We start from the raw sequence: 19,862 nt of genomic DNA on the forward strand, positions 1-19,862 counted from the left end.
TTGTGAAAATTGTTTCAGTAAAATTTCATTTTTTTAAAGGATGCTGTGTCGAAATACCAGCAAATTGAGTGAATGAAATATTTGAATCAAAAGTCAGAACATGTGGCTTCTATGCTTTTATTTCCGTATATAGTACTTCATAACTTGAGGTAAACAAAACAACAATACATATTCATCAACGAGACAAAATTACAAAAAAGCATCGAGTGTAGAACATTGGCTTTAGTGCCGACTAAACAAACATGTATATTAATATAATAATTTAAATAATATCCAAATATTTGATATCTTTCAGAATACTTTATTTCAGAGAAATACAGATATTTGATTTAATTTTCTCTTGATGCTAAACTATGTTAGCGTTTAAGATTTATTTAATATAAGACATTGTATATTGAAAATAAAATTAATTGCACGTATACCAGGGCTTCACAAAAAAAAAATCAGTGCTCATTCGTAGAAGCCCAGCATTCTATTGTCTAAAATGAACTGTTTCCCTGACTTTTCTTGGATTTGACGCATTTGTGGCCCATTTCTCTGCTAGTAGACATGCTGAAATGAGTTAAATTTTTTTTTTTTTTTGCACTGTGTTCAGACTCCAATTTAGTGATGACACATAGAAAATTTTAGGTGCACATCCCAAGACTTGGTTTCAATGGCACCCTGGCGCTTGTTAATCCCTGTTATATAATTGTCCATGATTAATTTTAGTTAATTGTCCAAGTTTTATGCTATTTGGAGCCAATGTAATATATTGGCAGATTATAAGCATTATATATGATTTCAAAAAATTTTGTTCCATGGTGCAGCAGTTACATCGATATCAGAAGAGGATTTATATACAAATATGTAAGTCATATACACAGTGTGAAAGCTTAGCGAAAGTTTTTAAGCTTCAAAAAATAACAAAATCAGTTTTTCAAAGTTTGAAAATAAAAAGAAAACACTCGGGAAAACAAATTGAATCCATCAGATTCTATCAAGAGACATTGTTATAAATTCATGACTCGTTGAATAGTCAGTCTCTAAGCAGTGGTAGTTTGCAAGGGGTTCTGGTAACATCCAGATATAATCTTTGGCTAGTTTATCAATTTCTAAAAATTTCAGCGCCTTCACAAGACTTCAACTTTCATGCGCTATTATCAATTTCCATCTGAAGTTGCATATAATTTCTCTAGTCAACTGTCAACTCATCACTTTCTGGTTTGAAGCGATCGAAGTCCAAGGCCTGAACTGAAGAGGTACAGGATGGAATTCACAATTCCCAAAGCCTGGAACAATTGAAAAAACCATCATTATTCAGTAATTTTTCACAATAATTCAGATCAGTCATTGCAATACCTTTTTTTTTTTTTAATACCAGGGTCAATCAAATGAAATTTATTTGAATTCTCTTCAAGACATTTCACAGTATCTAGTTTTCCCTGCATAATATTAATTGAATTTAAATTTTCTGCACAATTAGGTATCCAGAAAATTTACACATTATCAATCCATCACATTAAAATTTTTATCTATTCACTCAATATAAAATCACTATGATGGATATTGAAGATCATATCATGGATATACTTACACCAGCAGTTATGTATGGTTGCTCATATCGCCTCTGGTATCCCAAAACTACAACGGAGAGTCCTGCTGAGAGATACAGTGAAGCCGATACTATGTGGTACAGAACAAACTGCAAATACAAATATTAAAATCATTATGGTTTATGTGAAGAGAGAATGAGTCAAAAACATTATTCTTTTATTTGAATTTTTCCATATCATTTATTTTCTTCACAGATGGCAAAAACTAAATACAACTTAATTGCAATACTTTTATAAGTGACAGTATCAAATGCATAGCCCGAGTGGCACAGTGGTAAGATGCTCGTCTCCCACTATGAAGGTTACTGCCGAGGTCCACGGGTTCAAATACAGGCAAGAGCATCAGAAACACGTTCTTCACTGACGAAGCCCAAGGCAACCACTGATAAATTGTGACCTTCATTTCCCACCCAACTGTGCTATAAGAGAAATTGTTGTATGGCATTATATGACCTGCGTTGGCGTGCGGTAAAGTAGTATCACAAATAAAGAATGTCAAGCGTAAAAACCAAGAGTGCTTGGTAGTTCTAGTTTCATATTCGTACGGTATTGATAAGCTCCCTGAATGAATATTCCCACACAAGTTGCATTCAAGAATTGGCTTTATGCTGATTCTCTCTCTCTCTCAATTGTGAGCATATTCTAGAGTTGTCAGAATGGTGCTCTTCTAATGGGCATGAAAAGTGCTCAAGACTTGGGCCTCAGCAATCATGAATTTTTGATCCCCAATTAGCATTCTTTGCAGAAATGTTATTATACTACATGAAAAATTATGTATATAAATACTGTATTGTACTTCAAAAATAGATTCTAAAAATATGCTATCGTATTTGCTTATATTACAGTTTGTCACATTATAAAATTCTACAAACACCAAGAACTCAACAAGGTGAGAGAGAGTATGTTGAATAGTTTTTAGAGCCCCTAAAAATTCGTGAGTCCTGAGCATGAGCCTCATTTGCCCTTGCGAGGACGCCGTCGCGACTCAAAGAAAGTTGATGACACCCTCCAGTCTATGTTTTATGGAAACAAACTTCAACGAATACCTCACTCAATCTTATTAAACATTTTATGTACGTATTTGCGAATCGTTTATTCAAAGTACTGAAATAGCTAGTAATTCCAAACTTTTAGGTGCTTAATGGCTAATGGTGCATTTGTAATTTTTCGCGAAGGCAGTGGTCGAAAATGTGAAGCAGCAACTTAGTTGTTCCTAGGCACCGTGCTGCCTGCCGACAACGTGTTGGGGGAATACTGGTATAAGGGAAATTTTTTTCAAGGAACAAAACAATTTTTCGGAATGTGGTTTTTTTAATTCTAGAAACGACGGCCTATTCCCCGAGAATCGTGACTTGAACCCGAGACTTACGGATCCGAAGGCCCATGGTGTTTAAAAATACGGCCTAGTTTTGACTTAGCCGGAGTATGAGCCCTTGACCCAGTATTTCGATCCTACGTTGACAGAAGAAATCCAATTGAGAGAATTTCACTCCAAAAAAAAAAACAGTTGCGGTTGGTACCCAAACTGTACGTTCACCGTCGCATCGCATCTAATGATGACAAATAACAATGGGACTTTCAAGGACCTTGACGAAGGCAGATGGTCTTGCTTTTCGGTGCCCGTAAAAAATATGAAAAAGAAATTCAGGTCGTAAACGTAAATAAGACGCATGTTGCTTTTTTTATGTGTATAGTCATCAGAAGCACAGGTTATAAAACATCTTTTTATTATTGTTATTATTCTTTATTCTGAAATGTCAAGTCGTTCTTGATTCGATTCTTTATTGTTTCTTCTCTGTATTTGTGTCTCTTATACGTGTTTTTTCCTCGTTCTCTTCAGATATGATGCGGTTTTTCCATTTCATTTCCTTTCTTATTGCAAGAAAAAGGTGTCCGCGAGAACAATTACTACAACAAGAATATCTATCGCTTTCACGCTAAGTATCGATTCTCCCAAAACATAATTACGTCCGATGCGGACGACGTTATCGATTTCTCATTCTGTCGCACCGCGGGATCGTTTTCCCGTTGACGAGGGCTGTAAGGATCGGGACATACTTAAGGGTTGTTTTCCTAAGTGCAGGCTTTTTTTTTTTTTTTTTTCGCAGCGTGAGAGTGGAGATTGGTTAAAAAAATTGAGGTAGACTGTCATAGACAAGGCTGCAAGTTTTAACGTGAATACGTTCGTTGGGCTTACCTTTGCTTGGTAGGTACTGACATAATGAAGTCGGTATCATAGGATTTGTCCTTGGAATAGCTAACATACGATACCAATGTTGTTTGTCTATTTGCGTTGCGAACTTCGCGAGATACAGCGTAAAACAATTTCGTTATCGAATACGGGCCGCGAGCTTGGTGCCCAGACCGGAAGAGGTATTAAGACTAGAGTGCTGTCATTGGATTTGTCTTAACGGGTTCTACTGCAGACATAAAAAAACACTGATATGTTCTAAACACTTCCTGTGATATGAGCATTTAAATTATTTCGTATCGCAATTTTTTGAGAATGCACCCAGCATTGTCAGACGATTCAAAAGACGTATTCACGTCAAAAACTTGAAATTCAAGTTTTTTAATCAATCCCCATCCTCACGCGCACAAAAATCCTGCTGTTAGGAAAACACTGCTTTACACTGTCTATACGAAAAGTTCCCGGACTGAAGTTTTGAAAAACACAGTGTCCACAGGCGAAACGTATACAATAGTAAAAGAGAATCACCCCACTATGATTGCTTATAAATAGTCGCATCACAAGGACAGCAACTCTCTTCATGTTTATTTACATGTTAACCCTTTAAGTGCCAAAGAAAAATGTATTAAACCCTCTGTAAAATGCCATCTGTTTTTTAACTGATTAGGCTTTCTTTTTTTTTTTCGGATTTTCAACAAATGCAAAGATAGCGGTATAGGGAAAAAAGTGATTCATTGAGAAAAAGTAGCTTTTTACGAAATATTTGTGCTTGTCAATGTTAAAATAAGAAGCTTTCAAAGAGGCGCGATATCTCGTCAATGCCACTTGAACGGTTAATAAAGTTCAATGTGAACAGCACTATTAATGACTCTACAGCTGCTAAAGCAGTATGCTATCGCTTGCCGAGTATCCAGTAGCATTTGAGATGTTATCAAATCACTGCTGAAGAGATACACTACTACTACTTAACCGTGCATGCACTTCGTACACATTCCTCTACGGAATTTCTAACGAATTGGTACATGCCGGAATGTGTGTTTACTTGTTGTGAACCTAACGTGAAGTTTGTTTCTCTATAATGCTTGTTATGTGTAGTGCCTCTATCTGTAGTCAATTTTTCTAACCATGAGGGAAGTGAAGTGATTGATTAATTGCACCGGTGAAAAGATACCCTGTTGTTACGGATTTTGGAAGCTCTACATTCTACTCAGTTCATACCACGGCGTTTAAAACACGTGCCATCAATCTAAGTTCAGTTAGCTAACTGCCCGGACGGCAGGGAACAAAAAAAATCTTCATAAAATCACTCAATTTTACATTGGTGGAGGCGTCAAAAATCATGTTCGTCGGCTCGCATTCGCACCTTGAAGGTGGAAAACCACATCCTGACGCAGCGCGACTGCTGTAAAAAGTGTCTCAAAGCAGCTGTCGACAGCGTAAATACGTGCCTTTCTGTAGAAAACTTGAAAGCAATCGCCTATCGACGGTCCCCACATCCTGCAGAGCCCCTAGGCTATTCCACCAAACACCAACTCTGGCCATATCGTGGCTACATTGCTACTTACTGCCATGAATGAGATGGGTTGGAAATGAAGGCGCTGTATATTGGTGGTCGCCTCAAGTTCGTTAAGAAAAACATCAGGTTTGAACCTGGAACCGTCACAGTAAACTTCACAGCGGCAGACGAGCATCTTACCACCACGCTACTCGGGCGCAAATGTGGAGCACGAAAGCTCAAAATTTGATTAAATGAATCTAGTGACCGTAGTGGTGGTCGAGTGGTTATAGTGACGGACTCGCGATGCGAGGATCCGGGTTCGAACCCCACAGTGGTGGTCGGCTGAAGTTGGTTTTCTGTGGTTCCCAACTTCAAGGCGCAAATGCGAGCCGATCTCCCCGTTAAAAAGTCTCGCCACAGAGAGCAGCAGTCCTACAACGATAAATCATTCAATCATAACACTTCACTCATAGTTAGAAAAACTGGTGGCAGATGGCAGCACTACACATAGCAAGCATTACAGAGAAACAAAAAACTTCACGTCAGGTTTCACTACACGTACACGCACATTCCCGCATGTACCGATTCGTTGGGGGGGGGTTCCGCGGAGTTGGGGGGTTGTGTGTGGGCGGGGTGCATGTGTGGTGTAGCAGTAGTAGGTAGGGCCTCCAAAACATGGCTCGGGGATCCAGGATGTTCTTAAGTCAGCCACCGCGTTGGGAAATTTGCCTGTTGTGGCGTTGTATTTGTACTTGTAAGCAGACCGTAGGTTTCTCGAACATTGGGTGGGTGGGTGAACCACTGAGGATGTGTATAGTGAAATATTTTTTTTCTGGGGCAATTTTCCTCTTCATTCTTAGTATCTTCCTATCCTGATGTAGGCCTATCTGCCACGCCAGGCTGAAAAAAATCGTAATTACGAGCTACGATCATTGGTCGGTTCAGATGTTGAGAAGTATTCAGTGTGTAATATTATTCACTCGAATGATATTTATACACCCGCATTGACCCTTCGTAACTTCACTTAAATAGTTGACGCAAACACGTAACTTCCGCTAACCTTATGATTATGTTGAAATGTTAAAGTTTATAAAATGATTTGTTGTTTGATGGAGTCCCCCAACATCATTGTCTTCCTGTTACCTTCAGACTTGTGACTAGAAACGTATCTTCGAATTTAGAGTATCCATTAGTACAATTTAGGAAAACCTCCTGAAGATACTCACGAATAAAGACTTGGGTACGTGGTAAAAAGACCTCATTGATATCAGTGACGACACCAGCAGTAGGAACGTGGTGAAGAGACAACCGTAGGCGACCATCATGAGAGCCGTCGATTCACCGAACGATATGAACGCGTTCACCGTGAACTCTTCCGCAGAAATCGACGCTTGAGCAGTGTAACTGCCCGTGTCAGCGACGAGTCCAATGCTTACGGCACCCACAATCTGTGGAATAAAATTAATAATTGAAAGTACACAATCGATGTATCTTTTGAATAATTTAAAAAAAGAAGCGCCCATAAGAATACAAAAACACACACACACTTGGTGTCTCAAATCGAACTTACCAGCTGTATAAACATGAGCAAGGTGTGGGCACCTCTCGGATAGTCACATCTTTGACCAGGGTCCGCTTCCGGGTGGTCCTGGGGCATCACGACTGTGTAAGCGGACATGTCTGCCCGGCGGCAACTAAGAAAACATCAACTCGCTCCTGTAAAACAACACGAACCTTACGTTAATTGACTTAGTAAAAAATTTGAAAATGCCATCGAATTTCGATAATAATATAGTATTTTACTGTTAAAACTTTCATGAGCGGATACTTATGGAAAGGATATTTTATATAGGATATTAAATCAAATTCCTCTAATTTGTATCATCAAGGATAATGGCAAACTCGTATCATATTTTACTGTATGCATGGGCGTACGCAGGATCGACCTCTGAAGGAGGCACAATTTCCTTTTCTCGAGACATTTTGAGTTACTACCCTTCAAAAAACATTTAAATTCACAGAAATTTGTTAATATAGCATATAAAGGGCATCCCACAACCCCCACCCCCTCCTGCGTACACCTCTGCCTGTATGATTTATCAAACTCATGCACCATACATGGGGGAAGGAAGGGATAACATGGTTCTATCCCAGAAGGAATCCAGATTTGAAGGACCACCATTAATGTTTTCTGGTCCGAAATTTATCCCCACACATTAGTTGACCTCTGCTTAAGGGATCACCCCTCTGAAGGGCCAGTTTTCTGGGGGGGAAGGATGGTGGCTGTCATCTCAAAGTTTTACTGTATTTCGTTCCTCATAAAATATCATGACCTCATAACAGAAATATAATTTAAATTGGTTGAAGCAATGGAAAAAAAAACTACCACGATTTTTGTGCAATTAAAAAATTGACGGTGGCTCACAAACTTATTTCAAGTGTGACTTCCTTTTGATTTTATTGGTCACCCTCCCCCCTTTACAGGAATTTTATCAGTTTATCAGTGACTCTTATACCCCTCGTGCTATAATCAACTTCATTCAAAATAAATGCGACTGCACAGTCACCGTCACAGCCATTTCTACCAAATACTTTTCTTGATTTGTTTCGTATTTTTTTTACGTGTTTAAATTAATTCTAAGTATATCGATTGTTGCAGATTTAGAATTTTATTAATTTGTATAATACGTGATACATACATACATATATATACATATATATATACACACACACACACACATAATTATATTTTTGAGTTGCTCAGTCGTCAGAGTTAGGGCATTATATTAATTTGATATGTATATTATTAACGTTAAGAAAGATGAAAGAGAATTTCTTATACTTTTTTTTGGGGGGGGGGGGGATTCAGAAATTCCCTCGCAATCCGTTTAGTTTATTAGTGGGCGGATCCACTAATTTCCCTGGCAGGACACAATCCGCAGTTTGGGAACCACTGAACATGATATTGTTAGCTGATAACGACGGCATGACCAAGTGTGGTTATCAAATTGTTTTCATTTTTATATAAAAATCTTCCGAGGCAGTCCAGTCCATGCTCAGGAACAAAAGCTGATATTGCCAATAGGTGATGTAGTCCGGACTATTCTCGGTTGGTATGGTATGGTTGAACGCAACCGATTTCACACAAATAGACTTGATACGATTGGATATTGTTCTGCTTGACTTGCCGTTTCTCGTGCCAGAAAGTGATTTGCTTCGATGATGACGTCCTTGGTGACCCGCTTTCATGATCGAAACTCATTATTCAACATCATACCATCTATTATACACGTATTCAAATTTAAAAAAAGAAAAAATAGGTGTTTCCATAGGAGATGACCAAACATCGCTCGAATATGAATTCGTTGAACAGTCCTTCACACGATTTGAAAAGGTATTTTATGCTACATTAACCAACATTTAAATTATTTTTTTGCTGAGTCAAGGCAGACTACCAATGCTAAATAAAGCTTTGAGAAAATAGTTATAGAATGAACATCCCCGTGCCATTATGTCAAAGAAAGTCAAGATGTCAAGAACAACCGAAAAAGTACAATCGATATTCCAGTCCCACCCCCCCCCCCCTTCCCCGCACATTCTTAAGCGGTCCTCTAGATCAGTGTTTCTCAACCGCCGGGTCACGGCTCAATACTTGGCCCTAAAACTAGTCACACCGTCCCGTGAGTGATTCGCAGTTTCATTTTTCCATTCATTACTTATTATTCCATCATTATTCCCATCATTACTTACGCAAAAGCGATTTACCGGGCCGCGGGTTTCCAAAGGTTGAGAACCACTGCTCTAGATAAGTGTTCTTCAACGGCTGGTCTCCGTGGCAGTTTCTTACAAGAGCATGTTGCCAAATTCTCAAAGCCACTAACGAAATGAGAAGAATGTCTCTGAAGTGTCTATTAAAGGGGGAAAAAATATTCAGCCATGTTAACAACCAGTTAGCGGGTCTCAAACTTTTGTCTTCAACAGTTCCCTTGTTCTAGAGGGCATGTATCCGCGACTCTCCAGAATAGTCAAACAAAGAACCACTCCATGGTATTGAAGAGGCATAATAGGGACAGCTCACCGCGGAGCTCACTTTGAGAACCACTGCAATAAACCAAATAGAGAAATCGAATCGGGAATTATGTTCCAGTGCTTTATATCTCAGCAAAAAAATGGAACCTTGGACCTAAATTCGTTTATCGGTGTGCCATAGATGAGATTATAAACAGCGCATACCTACTCCATCGTCCTTAAATATCATTTTCATCGACATATTCTGCCAAGGGCTCCTTTGGCTTACTTGGCTCTCTTCATAACTTCAGAGCAAAGTGATGTGCGAATGAAAGATGTTTGTCAAAGATTTCTCCAAAACATATGAGTGTGTCAAAAGAATGAATTATGTTGACTTGAACATCAATGAATGAATTCAAATTCGATTTTCAGTTTCCTATTCCGATATTTTTGTATGGTACAAAATGTACCATATGAGCTCATGTACCAATGAGCATAAAAATATTTATTGAAGTAAAGAAATCTCATTGGATCTCCTCCTTCACGACCCCCCCCCCCCCCCGCCACCCATCAAACCGAAAACAAAATACACTTTTAATTAATTTTTCAACTAAAATTGATTGTTATTTTAAACCAGTGTGTGCAGCATGAAAAATGAATAATTATGAGGTGTGATATCATACATTGTTAATTTTCATGCTACACGAAGGCACCTATTATGTGCTTAATAGGCTTTTTATGTTTGCAGCAGTGATTACAAAAAGTGATTTTGGGGTAAATCATAAAAACATAGTAACCGATATTTTGGCGCATAAAGTATACAATGTGTACTGCATAAAACTCTCTCTCAACATAAAATAGTGTTGTACCACATATTGTTTATTTTTATGCTGCAAACCGGTTTAAAACCAAGATCCAATTTCGATTGAAGAATTATAACAGACAGTTCTATTTTTTTTTTCTTTTGATAGGTGGCGGAAAAAAATTTCAGCTCAGTGATGTTTCTCATATGTGTAATAGTAGATAATAATGCGTATATTACGAAATATATTGAACATACACACTTAAGATTAATTTTATATTACATGGCTAATCGTAAAGTTTTTTACAAACGAAATTAAAGGTGCTCGATATGTCCACCTTGGGATGCACGGCACATGTCTATACGGTAGTCAAAGACGTCCCAAACTTTTGCGAGCATGTTTGCATCCACTGCGAGCAGATTTCTGTGGACTACGTGCGAAACTCTGTCGAATGCGCTCCACATTTTCGTCGAACATGCAGGAGACGACCAGGGGATTTCCCTTTACGCAGACAATCCGTGTCTCGGAATTGTTTATACCATCGCCTAATGCTCTGAGCGGTAGGAAGTTCAACACCAGGGTATTGTCGACGAAAAGCACGATGAACAGTTGTTACGGACTCTCACTTCACGAAGCTTAGAACACAAGACGATTTCTGTTGTGCAGTCGCGATCTTGACAAACACTGAAATGGCGGCCGAAGGAAGAGCGTTAGCGCTACCTGTCGGCAACTGCGTGTGAAACTCGAAATTTCCCTCTTTCTACCCATACATTATTCGATCAAAACCGATTAAAAGCTGAATAGTTATGATTTTTTTAAAACACCCTGTATAATAAGGGGAGGCTAAAGAATATCACTTCTATTATTTTTTTCTCTCACCACTTCTCAAATTATTTCTCCCATTTGTGCCGGTCCGCAAAATTGCTCTCCTTTAATTTCTTGTCTGTACACTTACCCATGTATATGAATTTTGATCAAGCCTCCAGTGATAGAATTCATTATTATTCTCACAGATAATTAAATTGTTAGGTTTGCCTGAGGCACCCGAGTCCCCCTGAGACAATGTGTTTAGATAGATAACCTAGTGTAACAGAGCTTGGGTGTCTCTCGGTTCCTATCACTTTCTTTCTTTCAAACCGAGTAAAACTCAGGTCTATCGCCATGGGCAATTTACTACCTAGTGAGTTGTGCCGGAAGTGTAAGTGTGTGTACCTAACAGTCTGAGTGCGTATGTAGCGTTATGTATGATTTTCCAGGGCTGCCATCTATATTTCAGAAGTGAAGTGTGACGACTGAATAATTGTACTGTTTGTAGGCCTGTTGCTCTCTGTGGCGAGACTTTTTAACGGGGAGATCGGATCGCATTATCAGTATCACTTAATTTCACCGGTCCGCGGATTAAAAATGGTTGAAGGACACTGGTATGGATGACGGACCGACTCCTGGTGACGATATGGTCATTCGCCATCACACTAAGTAGCAGTAATATGAAAATTTCTAATATGCATGTAGCATTTCGCAAACCTTCACGATAGAAAAATAAAAGAGGTGGATAGAGATATAAAAAAATATGAATTTATTTATTTTTCTTCACATCCGTAGTTGGATGACTTTGCGATACACACACACGCATCAAACGCATATAACCAACCCATCATTATGCGTGCCATAAATCATGAGTAACACGCGGTGTGACGTGTCCTCCACATTGTCTCTTCTCCTTTTACACTTCTCGCGTGAAGGTTAAATGGAAAACTTCTCAGTGCACACTATAGGGAAGAAGGGGTGGTCGGGAAACAATAATGTAATAATAATTTGCATAATCGACTTGTTATGTTTGACTGTCGGTGGAGACGCGATTGTGAAGTTGTGCGCAAAAAAAGAAGCAATATTTACACTAATAATAACATGTGAAGTATATAAGAGAGGGCAATGTCTTCAAGATGTCTCTGTCCTTAAAAAAAGTCAAAATTCTCATATTTTGTGTCTTAACACAATCACTTTTCCTTGCAGTGTTATGCATGTAGTACGCGCACGACTTTTTAAAAGATTCGAAAGTGTCAACGGCTTGCTCTCGTGGTGTTTGCTCTTTGACCCATGGCAAAAAAAGACTGAACTGGAATTCGAATGCACCGACGAAGTGTGATAATAATGGCTTGATCGAACTTGGAGTTGTTTGAATTGATGGAAAATATCATGTAATAATTTATTATAGAGGGACCCCTATTGGAAAACTTTGGCCCGGGTGCTACTGCCGGGTCTTAACGAATTAGGCTCACCCGGGCAGGACCGCAGCTATGAGGAAAGCAGGCGGCTCTGGTTTAGCTAACGCAGAACCAGAGGGGGCGCAAATTTCCCCTTTTAACCTCTCCTTCAACATTACAAGGGGGGTGCCAAAATACCTGCTTACACCGGGTGACCAAGCATCTAGTTGCGGCCCTGCACCCGGGGACGGTCCGGATGCATCGCGATATTGAGATTTAGTACCATGTTTTTCGAGAGTAAGTATGTAGTCGAGTACTCTTACAGCCAGGAGGAAGCCCTAGAACAGGGGTTCAATTAGGTGCTTGGTACAAGGGGGACAAGTACACATTTTGTCACCAATTTTATTGTAATGTTGAAGGAAAAGTTGAAGATCAAAATTTGCGCCCCCTCTGATCCAGGGAACCATACCCGCCTGCTCTTCCCTTGTTACGACCCTGTCCCAGAACATTACTTCATTCATAGCAAAGTTAACAACAGAGTGTCAGACAGTGGTGGTCGAATTCGCTATGTATATTCTCGAAGGGCAATCCTAATTAGGGGAGTATACAGGATCAACCTTTGGAGAGAGCACAAAAGGCTTAGGGGGGTGGGGCGCAATGAAGTTCTTGAAGAGTTGTTTGTTTCTTTTCACTTTTCAAGGGTATAATGACCCTCTATCGTGTAGGCAGATATGCTGCTATTAATTCAAAACATTTTGTGCAACTCAACCTGGCAGCATAGAAGTCAGCAGTCAGTACTAATGTTTATTAATACGCATTATTATTATGTTTATTCCAACAAGGCGAAATATTGTCAGACATTGAGAAAACTTCTCTGCCCAAAGAGAAGTCCATACTATTGCTCAAACGCAATCTAACCAAATTCTTGAAAATAACAAGAATTTGGCAGTAAGTTCCCGTACAGCCCAGACCTGGCGCGTACAAACTATGCGAAGGTTTTACACGTCCCGTTTCTCATGAAAAAAAATTCTTTCTCCCCGCAAGCGTTTCCAAACAGCAGAAGAATAGAAAATAACAGTTTCAGGAATGGTCATCTTATCTCAGCACAGTTTTATGACTTAGATCTACGAAAACTTTTCTCACGCTATGACAAAAAATATAATATTGAGAGACTAAATGAGAAGTAGCGGAAGAATCTGAGGAAAAAATAAGTACCCGAAATATTTATTTAGTGCAATTGTAACTATTAATAAACTTTAAACTCTCTCAGGATTTGGTTATCAACGAACAACGAACTGATCCGTAGCCGAAGGCAGACTTCAGCCCAGTGGTTCTTAAAGTTCTGATATTGGACGTAAACGGTGCTTGTAGACGAGGAAAACGATCTTGACCGTGCACGTCGTAAATTTTACGTACGTACTTAATTGTGTACGTCGTTCTCATCAAAAAAAGTCGAAGAGAGGACCGAAAAGCTTTGAGACATTGCAGAGAAAATGTGATCGGTGCTCAAATTGTCCATAACAATCGAGAGATATGAAAAATATTCAAAAATAACATTGCTGAAACAAAAAAAATGTTCCAAAGGAAATGTTAACGGTTTTAGAGTAAATTGGTGCTTCTGGTTTTAAAACTGTTGTTGGTTTTGCCGAATTGGCTCTAGTTTTTGAGATAATACATACTCCCATGTCACCAATAGTTACGTATATTTCAATAGTTAACCACTAATTTTTGCGTTGAATATTTTTTGCTTTCAATTTTTTATTTATTTTCCTATTTTATTCAATATATTATTACATTTACAACATGATCAGGCATCAGTGGTCTTTATTTATTGATATTAAATTTATTATTGACTAGCTGATACCCGGCGACGTTGCCCGCCCCGTAAAAAATGTATAGCTTATTAATTACTTCTTAATCAAAAAAATTTCTGCATCAAGTAAGAAAAAATTACTTTTATTTTTAAATATTTTAATTAAAATCTTCAGGCAATCGCTTGTGGATACACAATACTTTTTCTTTTTCCATCTGGTGTGTAGATGTACAAATTTTTGCTATTACCAACACGCGAACAGGCGACGAAAAGGTGTCCGTGTGAAAAACAGGGCTCAAGTAAGTTGATACCTGCCACTGGCATAACGACTGGCCTTGCGCTTTGTTGATTGTCATGGCAAAAGCTAAACGAATCGGGAACTGTAATCGCTTGAAAGTGAATGACATTTCTCCAGTGATAATTGGGGTACGTGGAATGAAGACGTCTTCTTTTGGCACATCCAGTTAGAATCGTTGCTTCGATGATGTAATTGTGCAATTTCTTCACGCAGAGTCTGTTGCTATTGCAGAGCATTGGTGTTTCCAAATTTCTCAAAATCATTATAGGTGCTCCGACTTTGAGGGTCAAGTTGTGTGGTGGCACACCCGGAATATCCAAAGAGTTCAGACATTCTGCAGGATACAGAACTGTCTGCGCTGTGTCTGTGACAGTGTCAACCGATTTGTAAGATGTGGAGTCTCCCGAAATAATTTTTAGGATTTTTCCGTTGATCTTGTTCACACTGCCATTTTTCGGTGCCAGAATCGCACTCTCACAAAGCCACTCATGGTTTCGGTGATTTTGTTGAATGTTTGGGAAAACGTGGTCTGCAAGTTCTTGAACTGAGTTTATATATATAATAACTGGCAAAATCCAGTTGGGAACGTTATCAGTCTAGTGCTTGGGTCTACGGGAATTCTTCCATTGCCAAGTTTGATCAACTGATGTGAAAATGATAGCAGTGCTGAGTCATTTTGCAGTTGAGCTCGCATGTTGGTGGATAATGATAATTTTTTAGCTTCATGCCAGAGTGTTGATGTCCTAACAAACTCGAGGCGACCACCGATAGACAGCACACCACCTTCACTTCCAACCCATCTCACTAATGGCAGTAAATTGCAATGTAGCGATATGGCCAGAGTTGGTGTTTGGTGAAGTAGAGTGCTGATGATTTGAGGCAAGCATTGAGTTCATCAGCTGGCGTTGAACATTTTTATTCCCAGTTTTATCGCCGTAGTTGTTGTTCTCTGTTGTTAGTGACGCCATATGTCCAGCTTCTACAGCGAATATTATTCAAACTCCTTTTAAGCACTTTTTAAATTGAAACTATACCTCAACGATGGGTGGTTGATGAGATAAAGGCCACATTAGCACTTACAGGACACCCTGTATACATGCAAGCAAAAATATCTGGCGCTTCCAGGGTTTTTTTTTAATTACTGGGAGTATTGGAAAAGAGCCAAACCATTATAAAGGAATAAACTGTAATGATGGCAGAATTAAAGATTTGACAAACCATTGTAAAGGCACATATTCCCGTCTGAAACGCATTGTTGGGAACCACGGTAACCAAAGTAAACGTTCCGAAAGTGATTGTTGAGGCCCCCAAAACCATTGTTGCCCGACAGTTTTTCGCCCATTTCGGGCATTTGCCCAGCTCTGACGAACTTTTAAAGTAGCCTACGGCTCAATCCCGGTCCTGTTTGGTATATATGCAAAATCTGGCGATGATCGGTCTAAAACTGTAGATTTGTATAAAGAGCATACATACATACATACATACATACATACATACATACATACATACATACATACATACATACATACTTTCACATTTATATATAAGATTTACGTTTCGCGCACTTCGAATGTGATTTGTATGCTGCATTTGCATTACCATTGAAATTTAACTTTCATTTTATCCCAAAAACTAGAGCTAATCTGACAAAACTAATGCCAGATTCGAAATTAGCGCCCCGAAATCACTGAATAATGTTTGAGAACAAAATCAGTGTTTAGCAGTGTAATTATTCACCATATCGTTCTAGGGCAGCATTTCTCAACTAGGAGTCCGTCGAGACATCGCTACAGGGGGGTTCCAGCAATGTTTGTAAGGAACCTGAGTACCGTACAATTTTTAAAGGGCTCCGCAAGAACAAAGAGGTTGAGAAACACTGATCTAGGAGGATACAACTACAAGATTAAAATGAATCACTGAGAAATCGGTTGTTTTAGTACATACCATAGTATCTGTAAACAGTGTATCTGGATGGCGCAGACTGAGATGAAGAAATACAGAGACAAACATCGTATTAATAAGTAAGTAAGGGATCACGTCGTCTTAAAAGTGCACAGATTGCCAATTAGAAAAGAAAACCACAAAGAAACATGTGCGCGTGCATTTTAATATCATAAAGAAGGACCCCATCTTCGTTATGTTTGAGTCATGTACGATGGCATCGTAAAATGCAAACAGCTGTCAGTAAAGTAACTTTTGAACTACGAAGAAGCTAGCGGTACGCTCACAATTGTCCAGAAGTCTCCAAAAAAGAATGTCGTATAATATTTATATATGTGTCTTATAATATTATGTCCTCTTATAATATGTGGGGAATCTGTTTACTCATTATTCAAGTAAAAGGTCATATTTTTGTTGACAGCCGACAACGTCTTGAGATTTTTCGTTTTATTCCCCTTGTCATCTCCTTGATTCCAGGAAAAAAGACGTTTTCAACATTAGTGTCTTCAGCTGTCAAGACAAATTGGCCGATTGGAATTAGTACATTTGAGACATGCTTTGATGTCAGGGAAAAACGATTCAAATCATACGTTTAGGCGGCTACACATGTAACTGCAAGCTTTGATTAATTTTTTTTGTACAACATGCACAGTTTTTCTTTCGACTCAACAAGGTACAAATATGCTTGTACAAGCACTAGTTTGTAATTTTAATAAATGGAGCTCGAGCGATGATGCGCTCGCTTTGGTTGCCTTTGTGTACCCCAGGAAGAAAAACGCCAACAAAGAAATAGCAACACCAAGCAGCGCTCACTTATGAATGATAATTGGTACAAGCTTGTACAAGCTACCTGCATGGTACACACATTTAATTTCGCTTGCGCAAGCTCATCTTGTACAACCATGCATAATTAAAATTCAACCAATTTTCAAGTCACTTGTACAATCAAAATGCTGGCTCAAAAATCTCCTACGGACGCTCAAACATGCTTGCACGAAAGGATTGAACCTTCACGTGTGAATGGAGTCTCCTGTAACGAAAAGAATCCTTATTCACTCAACGAATTTTTTTATACATTTTTTTACTTTCTGAAAGAGTTCCTCGATGTTCGTTTTCCGTTACATTGACATTCTTCCTAAAGGTGCCTGGGACCATAATTACGAAATCCGTAATTACTGCATTACGTTACCCACTCAGTTAACTTCCTTCGGGATGAAGCAATCGATTACATCACATAGAATTGTCAAATTAGTAATTCGTAGCATTTACCAATGTCATCTCAATAAAGGCCTATTCAATTTTTGACCAGAGCCGTTATAACAGCAACAAACTCTCGAACAAAGAGGCTTTTCTCCCTCCCTCCCCCTTCCCCCGCTTACCAATTTACAGACTTACTCCCGAAAATTGTAACCAGAATTCACATTGCGATTAGGTTGAGGGGGGAATCATCTTTTACACTTAAGGCTTCAGAGCCGTTAAGTTTAAGACGGCACAGCTTGTTTTTCGTAATAACCGTGGTTCTCAATTAGGGTCCTAAAAATGCTCCAAGTCCGATTTCATACCCGGAAGAGGAATGCTTTAATTATGCTGTTTGTATTCAAGGGTATGCTTATTTGAGTAGAAAAATGCTTCTCAGTGTTTCCATGTAGGCCAAGGGTTCTTGACTTTTTTTGTTCCACGGACCCTTTGTGCCAATAAAGTCCTGTACCTCTCCACCCCTCCTGTTCTAATAAAACAAAAGCACAGACCCACTTTACAAAACGATATTCAGTATATTGTAGGGTTTGAGAAGCCGTAAAAAAAAAATTAGGCGTCAACCAAATTTCTTAGGACACAAGAATGATTTTAATCTCATGAAAAACGGATGACTAAGTTCGGGAGACTAAATGATTTTAGTCTCCCAAAAAACGGTCCCAAAATAAGTTTTTTTTACTTCTCCGGGACTTCATACCCTTTTTGAAATCAGAAAATTTTGAATTTATAGATATAGACTCCCAATTTAGCAATCACATACAAAAGATTTTAGGTGCTAGTACCGATTTTATAGTCGCGATATGACGGTATATAGCTCTGCTACTTTATAGCAATGTAAAAATAATTAGTTAATTGTTTCTCTGTCGAACTCACGCCCCCCCCTTTTCCCCAAAGTCTCCCCACGGTTAAGAACCCCTGATAAAGGTGCCTTCCTTCTCATGATTGGCTTAGACCAGTGTTTCCCAAAGTGAACGATACCACCAGTTGGGAGGGGGCAGTGTGGCGGACCGCAGGGGGCAGCAGAGACTACAGACTTATTATGGAATCCTATGGTTTATCTCGGCAAGAAAGGGTGGCAAGAAACTTTTTTCTGTGAAGACAGTGGCGATTAGGTGAATAAGTTCAGAAGATTCCAGCAGTGTTATCGACTCAAGAAGGTCAAAGACCCCCCCCCCCCGCCCTATCCCACCACTGTTTTAAGAGAAGCATCTTCCGAGTTTGGGTTTGGCATAGTCCTTCAATACGCAGTCCCGTATTATTCCTGCTTGTCGAATAATAATCTTGAACTCACATGGAGGTTAAACTCTATTCCATATTTGAGCGGACTGACTATTCACCGCTACATTATAGAAATTTATTGACGGAAAAATAAACGAATTACGATCGACATTTTTATTCGGCTGTATCCGAAAAAAGACCGTTACTCAAACAGCACTGGGCAAGCTTTAAAAAAAACACAAAAGGAAAAAGAGAAATCAAAGCCGTTCAGATCACGAGCTTATGACTCTGTCGTATTTCATTAAAGACTGACTCAATCAAGTCATAACTCCACCTCATTAACTTCTCTCTGATTGGATTCATATCAGGCTTCCGGAGCTACTTTTCATAGGAAAAAAGACCGGTGTAAATCATAATTAAGGCACAGACCCGCCAACCTACCATCTCGGCCATTCACTATGGCCATGCCATTTTAAGAAGCAAGGGACGGGAGGGGGATGTGCAGCCGGATTCTTAATGAAAACGGCGTTGTTCAAAACCGCGTGCAATTATCATAAAGGACGTTATTGATGAACTGAGAGGAGCCAATTAGATATTACATAGAGCGCAAACACATAGTCCCGTTTTTTTTTTTTTTTTTTTTTTTTTTCTGAGACTCATTTCTCGGGAAAGTTTTCCAATAAAACAGTGGACGCTCGTTATAACAACCTTTATCGTTTGTTATCTTATCTACCCTTATCGGTCGTTGCAACGGATTGGTAACTATAACGTGAGCGTCGACTGTATTTTGAAGTAAAAATAATTTTTTTTAGTTTTTTAGACTTGAAATTTTCCACCCTCTCAAGAAAGTTATCCCTCAGGAGAGTTGCCTCCCATCTCCTAGTTCAGTCCCTGCGCAAATTTGCACACTCAGAATGCAAAATTTAAGGAATTTCTTACAGGAGTTCTGTGAGAATATTTTCAGCACCGATGGTACCATTTTATTTCGTATGTTAAAGCTGCGCATGTAAAAGAGAAAAAATGTGAAGCAAACATTGCT

General features: G+C 39.0%; 1 protein-coding gene across 2 annotated transcripts in view; it reads right to left on the reverse strand.

Annotated features, from left to right (window-relative positions):
* Window positions 1-95: 95 nt before the first annotated feature.
* The window catches only part of LOC149089745 (uncharacterized), a 43,453-nt gene continuing 23,686 nt past the window's right edge, over window positions 96-19,862 (reverse strand). The window contains exons 1-5 of one of the 2 annotated variants that reach the window (XM_089242942.1): window positions 16,355-16,486; window positions 6,855-7,000; window positions 6,511-6,732; window positions 1,577-1,684; window positions 96-1,271 (exon numbers count right to left, since the gene is read on the reverse strand). In XM_089242942.1, the coding sequence (XP_089099068.1) occupies window positions 1,194-1,271; window positions 1,577-1,684; window positions 6,511-6,732; window positions 6,855-6,962 (516 nt within the window). In that variant the 5' untranslated portion in view covers window positions 6,963-7,000; window positions 16,355-16,486 and the 3' untranslated portion in view covers window positions 96-1,193. Of the gene's footprint in view, window positions 1,272-1,576; window positions 1,685-6,510; window positions 6,733-6,854; window positions 7,001-16,354; window positions 16,487-19,862 lie in introns of those variants that run through there. The other variant, XM_089242867.1, reaches the window with a different exon arrangement.

Source organism: Pholcus phalangioides, unplaced genomic scaffold, assembly GCF_987345545.1.
Source record: "Pholcus phalangioides strain wild (caught in Gottingen) unplaced genomic scaffold, Ppha-v1.0 ptg000001l_1, whole genome shotgun sequence".
Classification (NCBI taxonomy): Eukaryota; Metazoa; Arthropoda; class Arachnida; order Araneae; family Pholcidae; genus Pholcus; species Pholcus phalangioides.